This window comes from Manacus vitellinus, unplaced genomic scaffold (genome assembly GCF_001715985.3).
Source record: "Manacus vitellinus isolate BGI_N305 unplaced genomic scaffold, ASM171598v3 scaffold_14_pilon, whole genome shotgun sequence".
In the NCBI taxonomy this organism is placed as follows: Eukaryota; Metazoa; Chordata; class Aves; order Passeriformes; family Pipridae; genus Manacus; species Manacus vitellinus.
The window spans coordinates 4,005,129-4,013,599 of NW_021939063.1; the positions used below are offsets into that span (position 1 = coordinate 4,005,129).

Below are 8,471 nucleotides of genomic sequence, written 5' to 3' on the forward strand. Positions count from 1 at the left end.
CCGGTCCGCGTGCCTTCGCCGTCGCCTGTGTCCCCCCCGGCGCGCGTCCGCGCCCCGCCCGCCCCGCGCGCGCGGCCGGGTTGATGGCGGCTCAGCCGCCCCTCGAGCGAGAGGCGCCGCGGTACCGGGCTGGCCGCCTCCATCCTCGGCCAGTGACTGTCTGGCTGGACAGAGTGAGTGCCGAGGGGTGCGGGTAGAGCTGGAGAAACGCCCCCAGATCGCGTCCGTGGAGAGCATCCCTGCGCGTTACCGGTTCGCTCGTCCAACAGACTGGACCCCGGGAAATTAATCTTGGGCTGCGGACACGGGAGAAGCGCTGGTGCGAGGGACTGTCCCGGTGCCTGCCCCCATCGAGGAGGGAGCCGCGTAGTGAAACCGGTTTGGAAACGCTTTCGGTTTTGTAGTTGAACGGCCGCACATTGACCCAGGAAACGTCGGTGGAGGTTTGGGCTCTAAATTTAGAAATGACGCTCGACAGCCCCGGGAATGGAAGGGTAAAGGTTGTGCTTTGCTTGCTGTGGTTTGTGCATCCCTGCTGCTGCCCAAATGGACCCGGTCCCAGCGGCCGGGATGTGCCCGGTCTCACAACTCTTTTTAGTATCAGGTTTGGCTCCTATAGGTGATCCGTTCTTGTTTTGAAAGATTAGCTAAAATTTATTAATTAGCTGCAGTGTTCATATTACATTTTGTGTGCCTGAAGTTGGAGCTTCTAATGCCGTGGAAAGCCTCTGCCAGGGGAGCTCAGCCCCGTGGTGCACACAGAGAGGCATAGGGGAAAAGTACCAAAGTCAAAACTGAAACAGAAAGTTTATAACCAGAATTTGAGATTGTTTTTTTAAGTGTGTATTTTCTAGCGTCTTGTTTTTTAATCCTCTCTGTCTCCTTTTACCAGTTTTCTGGTGTATTTCTCTGCTCCCCCCTGTCCCCCCATTCCAGAAGGAAAGTTCTCTCCTTTATCAGCTTTTCTGCCACTCAACTGCCTCACACTATTGGTGAAATTCTCCCCTTTAGTTATTTTTTTAGTAACTTTTCAACTCATGACAGGGAAATAACAAGAAACTGTTGAAAGCACACAAATATTATCAGGTCCCACATATCAAATCTAATAAATAAACCCACAATAATTTCTGATTAATCCTTTTGTACTCATGACATAGTTGTGGTTGGGTTCAGGGTCCGAGTAATACTTTTTGTGTCTTTATCTGTAAAAAGCACCATTTGGACTGGTGTTTAAGCAAGCCCCCAACCAGATCTGTTTATTTACACAAGCCATGTAGAGATAAGCATGTCTATCTTTTATAATCAACATCGGAAGTTAAAACTCATTCCAAGTTCCTGAGTTGTATCATGATTTTTTTTTTCCTAAGTCTTGGTTCCACCGTACTTTAGACTCTTAAAATTCAGTTATTCTATTGATTTTTTGGTTTTGTCTTCTTTCAGATCACATATAAGTGCATTTAATTAGTATTGTTGCTTCTTAACTTATAAATCCAAGACTGTATGTATCAGGGGGGAAAAAAATGAGATCATTTATACGCAAAACTGTGTGTTTTGTTTACTGACAACAGCAATGGAATAAAAATGGTAGGGAATAAGAATGATGGCAAACAAGGCATGTTTTATTGTCAAAAAAACATTCAAGGCATTAAAAAGCACACAGGAGATGGAACCAAGAACTTAATTTACTGCTGTGTGTGGAGGTTCATGTCTCTGCAGAGAAGTGGCTGGGATGTTTATTGGTACATCCATGGAGATTTGATGGAGGAATCTCTGCTTAGGCTTGTGTTGGATGGACTTTCTGTGGCAGATAACTGTGGGTGCTTTTTTAACTTGCTTCAGTAGTACCTAGTGTGGAGCAGTGCTGTTTCCTCAGGAGATGGTATTGATTTTTGGCTGCTGCTACATTTTACCCTGTACTTGGACTGAAAAGCAGGAAGAAGTGATGCGTAAGGATAAATAGATGTCGAGACAGATATGTGGTTATCTTTTTCTATTAAATTACTGTGAGAGAGATCCATGACATACAATTTTAAGATCTCTAAAATGTATCTTTTCATTAAGTCACGCTGTTAAAATAAATATCCATCAGCTAAGTGGTGCTCTGTGTAGCAACTAGGGATGTGCTACCCTTGGGGTTCACAGCCTTGCTTTTATCACAGCATCACTGCATACATCTCCTGCCCTGGAATTAAATGCCTTTGTTTGATCTACATCAGCACTTGTTTCTGTGAATGCCCTGGCACAGGCTGAACATCTGGAGGCTGGTATCCTATGGGCAGGTCCTGGTTCATTGCCATCACCTCACACATGTCACAGGGCAACTGCATTTCCCATAAATTCTGAGCCTTTCTTGGTATGTGTGTCTGAAATAGCCACCACCTGATATCGCTGTCTGGTGTCCTACTCCATAAATGCCTTAGGAAAGTGAGCATGATAAAAGCTTTGGGAGAATATTATTCACCAGTTGGACAAATAAAATCCCGTCTATGATCTTCAAATGCTCGCAGGTCAGCAGTTTCACAGAAGGCAGCAGAAAAGCTGGCAGGTGTTTTTCATTTAAGAGCAATGAGGTTTCCTTTTTAATGGTTAAAATGTTCTAAGGTCACGTAGTAAAAGTTTGGAAACCAGCAGTTTAGATCTGCAGTTTTGTTTGTCTATTCAGCAGGTTTCCAAGTTCATATCCACATGTCTCATTTGCAGGACTTTTGCATGCAGTGGTCTTAGGGAGCATGGGGAATTTTGGCAAGTCTTCCAGAGTTTGTCGGTGCCACCATGGGAAGCTGATTCATGCTGGTGGCTCTTTACACTTCTGTTAACCTTGGTGAGATTCTGGTGCTGCTTGTAGTGGCCTCTAGCTCTGAAATGAAAGGTTGCCGGTTTAGTTTTTGCTACATTGTGTAGCCTTTAAATTGCTTTTTATGACAAAGTGTCAGTGTGCATCACTGAATATAACTAATTAAAAATGAGGATTAAGAATCTGGTCACTGCATTGGGGAGCACATTCAATATAGGGATTGCACAAAAGAAGTCAAGTAACATGACTATCAAAGGCTGAATAACAGGTCATGTTAGGCACTTAAAAACATCACTTAATGGGATTTGGGATTGTGGATCTGGGTGTGATATTTGTATGAATATAAAGCTGTGAAACCGATTATGCTTTTTGATGTACTTGTGGACATCATGAAAATATCCTAGTTTGCAAATCCCAGCTGTTACCTAACCTGGGTATCACATGCCATTTTGTCGTGGTTTAACCCCAGCCAAAAACCAAGCTGCACACAGCCACTCACTCCCCCACCAGCGGAACTGGGGAGAGAATTGGAAGGGTAAAACTCGGAAAACTCGTGGGTTGAGATAAAGACAGTTTAATAAGGAAAGCCAAAGCTGTGCACACAATCAAATCAAAACAAGGAATTAATTAATTCACTGCTTCCCACGGGCAGGCAGGTGTACAGCCAACTCCAGGTGAGCAGGGCCCCATCGTGCATTTGGGAAGACAAATGCCATCATTCCAAATGTCACCTCTTCTTCCCTCCACTTTATAGACTAAGCATGATGGCATATGGTCTGGCATATCCCCTGGGTCAGTTGGGGTCAGCTGTGCTGGCTGTCTCTCCTCCCAGTTTCCCGTGCACCCCCAGCCAGCGTTGCTGTACAAGTACTTATCTGCATGCCAGTGTGGTAGTACGAAAAGCAGAAAAGGCCTTGGCTCTGTGTGAGCACTGCTCAGCAATAACAAAAACATCTCTATATTATCAACCCTGTGTTCAGGACAAATCTAAAATGTAGCCCCCCATTAGACCAACTGGGGAAAACCAACTCCACCCAGCCAAAACCAGCACACATCTCATGTTTATTGCTGCACTGAGCCTTTTGCTACCGAAATAACAGAGTCCTAGTAGCTGTTTGATTTTTTTTATTTTTTTTTTTTTTTTTTTGGCATCACAAGAAGCCAGAGGCTTTGTCAGTGGTCAGGGTTTTCAGTCCAGTGTGTGTGTGTGCGCACATGTGATAATGAAGATGTTGCACATCCTTGCAAAAAGCCATCGTTTGAAGATCTCACTGTGTCTGAGCTGCCAGCGCTGCTGCCAGACCGCTTTCCGTCAACAGCAAGGAAAATGCCAGAACCCTTCTACACAAATCAGTGCTATCAGGAGTTGAGCACACATCACACAAAAGCCCAGGACAGAAACCTCATTTCTAGGTAAACCTCAGTCCCATGGAACTCTCAGTGTACAGCAGGGCAGGTCCCTTTGCAGGATCATGGCCTGCCTGCCTTGCCTTCTCGCCTGAGTTCAAACAATGCTCTTTAGATGATTTTATTTCTGTTGCAAGAAAAGTTTAACTCTTCAGTATCTTTGTGAGGGGAAGTATGTGCTTATAAACACTGTCAAATATGCAGGGTTGTTAGTCTACTCCAGGAAAGACAAAATATTCTTGCATAAATGTATTATCTGCGCTGATTTTTCTCTCTGTATGTTATAGATGAGTTCTATATAAAGTTTAGTAGATAAATTTTGATAACTGAACTATTTTAATAATGTGTTAATCTTCTTAACTGAACACATCAGATGTTTGAAACTAAACTTAATAATTTCCCTTCTTCCCTATAGAAAAATCTTATTTATCTAGGATCCTCTATTTCATCTATTACAGCTTATGAGTAGGTGGCTTACAATGAAAAATGATGGTTAATATTATAAGAATGTTCAACCCACTAAGTGCATTTTGACAGGCTTTGATGGCTTGAAATCAGTCTTTGTAGTCAGAATGGATTACCAGATTTATTTAGTTGCCACAGCATGTTTTTGAGTTTATGCTTTGTAAGTAAATATTTTGCTTATTTATACCAAAAGCCGTTGTAGTTAAGCACTTGCAGGGGTATTTTCAAAACTGCTTGGCAGCTTTTAAAGCTCCCGCTAAAGCCGTGATGAGATTCCCACCGGGAAACAAAGGCCAGTGTGAGCACATATGAAACAACTTCTATACTTAATTCTTTGCAGAAAAACAGAAAAGCTACAGTTCAGCATCAGAAATTAACATAAGCACAACCACCTGGAGGTTTATTCATGGATAAAACAATGGGATTTATCTTTGTATCCTTTGTTCTTTATTCACGCTGGAATAATGAAGGAGTAGTGAAGCAAGCTAGCATTAGGATTCAGTTTATGTAGATTATTCCTGTTTCCACGTTCCCATGTGGTTCACCGTGAGATGCTGTACAGTGGGTCTGGCCTGATTAGGCAGCTCAATTAGCCCTGATATTGCACTAAAATTTCTCCCATAACGTCCTGAAGAAGCAGAGCAGGCAGACCAGGAGAACCATTGAATATTTTATGTGCAGACTCTCCACGGGGAGCCCAGATGTGCATTTGTAGGTGGAGTGGCAACAGACCAAGTACTTTAATGCCCAGAAGAGCTGTCGGTGCCAGGCTGGTGCTGTGATCCGTGTCCCTTCCTGTTACTGTGCTCAGGGGGACTGGCAGGGCCTGCTGAGCTCCTTGGAAATGAATTGTTCCATGGCAGTAATTGACAAGTCAGTGTGGCATATCAGATTAATTTTATTTTGATGGCAGTAAAATTATCCAAATGGGAGGATTCCTGTAGGGGCTTCATTTCAAGGGTCAGTGTTTGCAGGGTCTTGTTTTGTAGTACCATGTGTATTGAGGTTTTTAGTAAAGTGCACAAACATCTTACTACTCCTAGTGTATAGTGTGAGTGTTTCCTGGAAGACTTACAGAAGTAGGAATTTCTACAGATTCCTTCAATTGGAAGTCATCTGCCATTTCTGCTAACTTAAATTAAACTTATGCTCTATACTCAGTTGAAAAAAATTAAAATCAAAACTTCATGGGTTTCAAGGCACAAACCCCCCCCATCTATCATCTGTGTGGATCTGCTGAGTTTATGGGTGACTATCACAGAAATACTGCAGTTCAGATTTGTCAGCAGTCCAGAATTTTGCAGGAATTTTTCCTTCTGTCTGTCTGTGATTAGAATACTGTCTCTGCCTTATACACATCCATCAAAACAAATTTGTATAGGTGAAATTTCTACAACAAATGACCCTGAACTTTTAAATTGATGCATCATCATATTCTCAATTGCAGCCTTTTCAATAGGGTTTTGGTTTTGTTTGATTGTTGGGATTTTTTGTTTGGGTTTTTTTTGTTTGTGTTTGTTTCTTTGTTTTTAAATAAAAATGTTTGGGGGTTCATGCTCATACCCATAAATGATTGACACTTTCTAGAGCCAGATGAAAGGCTGAAATAACACTATGTAATCTCGTGGGCATGGAGCATTTACTGGGCAGGTCACTAGAAATAAATGGTCACTCACCATAACTGTTAAAAGATAATTTACTGCTTGGTTGGTGCTTTCTGCCAGCTGATCACAGTTTCTCTGGAAAATGTTATTTGCAGCTATCAAAATGAACCATTTTATAACCTCAGAGTGGAATATTCTGTCTACCTGTCTTAGCTGCTCTTTTAAAAGGCACTGAATTTGCTAAATGGCTACCATGATTATCTAGGTAACCTTTGAAGGCTATGGTTGGAGAACACATTTTAATCTTTTATTTGAGTAAACCTTACTATTGAGGCAACTCAGTGGCAGTATCAGAATGAGGATATAGAGTGATAATACTGTATGTTGTACAGCATATGTTACCCCACATGCACTGGTGACTGCTAAATTACTGAGAGTGCCTAAGAGACGTAATTTCTTGAGCAGGGGTTTGGGACAGCAAGAGGCAAAGTTATCTCAGGCTTTGCCTGTTTGTGTTCTATTCTACATGAAACCAAGTGTTAGTAGAGAGGTGCTACTTCTGTCAGCAACAAGGGAAAAACAAGTGGTAGTTTGCAAATCCACTACTCCCTACTGACAAATATCACGTGATAAGTTTCAAAGTCTGTTTTATTTACTACCTTTTTGTGTGCATTCAAAACCAGGCTGACTGGCACTCTCTATTAAATAATGTGAATTTCTCTTTTTGCTCTTCAATGCTGAGTGTAAAGTGTAAGTAAAAACTGCCAAAACACAAAAAAAACCCCAAATCCTTACTATGATAATTCCTTTTGATCGCATTGATGACAGTTTTATTTGTTGCTGGTTTCAAGTTATCAGTTTTTTCATGGAAGTTTTCATAGTTCATGAGCACAGGACTAGAATCTGTGCCACAGCAATTTCTTGGGTTTTGTTTGCTTGTTTTTATAACCTCTAGTTAAAGTGATTTTTGAGATTTGGACATGTAACACTGTTTTCTTGCCAGTTCCACCACTGTAATGTGCTCTTATGTCTGGTAATTAACAGGCAAATAATAAAGTAGGTGTTAGCTTGCCTGTTCTATACTGGAAAAGCTGGGAGGGATTTTTCTTTTGGTTTTGTATTTTTAAAGTAACTTACGTTGATAGGAGCCTTCAAAAAACCTTAGAGCTATTATTAGATATCTGAAGATGTGATGATGTTTCAGTAGTTTTGCATATTAAATATCTTCCTTTATGTGAATGTCTAGGGTTTGCCCCAGAGCCTAAATGATATCTGTAACAACTGAGAGTAACTTCAGTGTTTCCCTGGACATATTTCATTCTGATCAGATGTATCAGGGAGGGTTACTGAGATTTAGTTTGCTTTTATCCTTTCTTCAGCTGGTACCTGAGCAACAGCTGCATTTTCTTCTGTTTCCTTAAACTTGTTCTGTTGCCTCTGTTTCCAGATTTAGTAATTTTACACATGTTTGTATCCTCTTCTGGGACACAATGGGAGGTTGCTTCGTCTTTGATCTTCATTTTTCTTTAGAAATCCTGCTTCAGCTTCTGAAGAGAAAAAAATATTTCCAGTTCTAACAAACTGAATGTGCCTTAGCAATTTTGACCTCATTCCTCTAAAAATTGTGTCTGTGGGATTGTGTGCTGGGAATTGTAAGGTGGGTGTTACGATGCACTATTAGTGTGGTGACAGGAGCCAAGTGATGTCTGAGGGTGTGGATGCACCGTCCCGTGTCTCAAGCACTGAAGATTCATGATGAAGGTTATAAATAGAATCATTTAGGTTGGAAAAGGCCTTTCAGAGGACGAGGTGCAGCTGGTGCTGTGCGTGCCTGAAGGGAGCAGCTCCAGGTGGGAGCTGGGAATGGTCAGTATGAGGGTGAGCTGGAGAAGCTGAACCATTCCTGGTGTAACAGTGTGTCTGGCAGTGAGGCCAACCTGAGAGTCTTGTGGCTTTATGGGATGTGCTGGTGGTAGATGTGGCTTGAAGACATAGTGCCAGTGGTGGAAGAGCTGTGTGCATTGGTTTACATGGCACCTGGCAGGGGAGCTGCCCTTTGGGATGTGTGCTTCTCCTCAGCCCGTGTGCATGACCCATCCATCGGAGGGACCCATGACGGTTGTGACTGGCCCCAGTGAAGGCGGTGTGGGGCTGAGGGAAGGTCCTGCTGCTATCCCGCATCCCTTCATCTCTCCATGATC

The 8,471-nt window shown here is 42.3% G+C and overlaps 1 protein-coding gene across 2 annotated transcripts in view; it reads left to right on the forward strand.

Moving 5' to 3' along the window:
• The first annotated feature begins 385 nt into the window (after positions 1-385).
• EIF4E3 (eukaryotic translation initiation factor 4E family member 3) overlaps positions 386-8,471 on the forward strand; it is a 17,101-nt gene continuing 9,015 nt past the window's right edge. Inside the window, exon 1 of one of the 2 annotated variants that reach the window (XM_018068349.1) lies at positions 386-443. Coding sequence is in view for 1 of the 2 variants with exons in the window: in XM_029958287.1 (XP_029814147.1) it covers positions 487-494 (8 nt within the window). In the remaining variant the exon portion in view is untranslated. Of the gene's footprint in view, positions 495-8,471 lie in introns of both variants that reach the window. The other variant, XM_029958287.1, reaches the window with a different exon arrangement.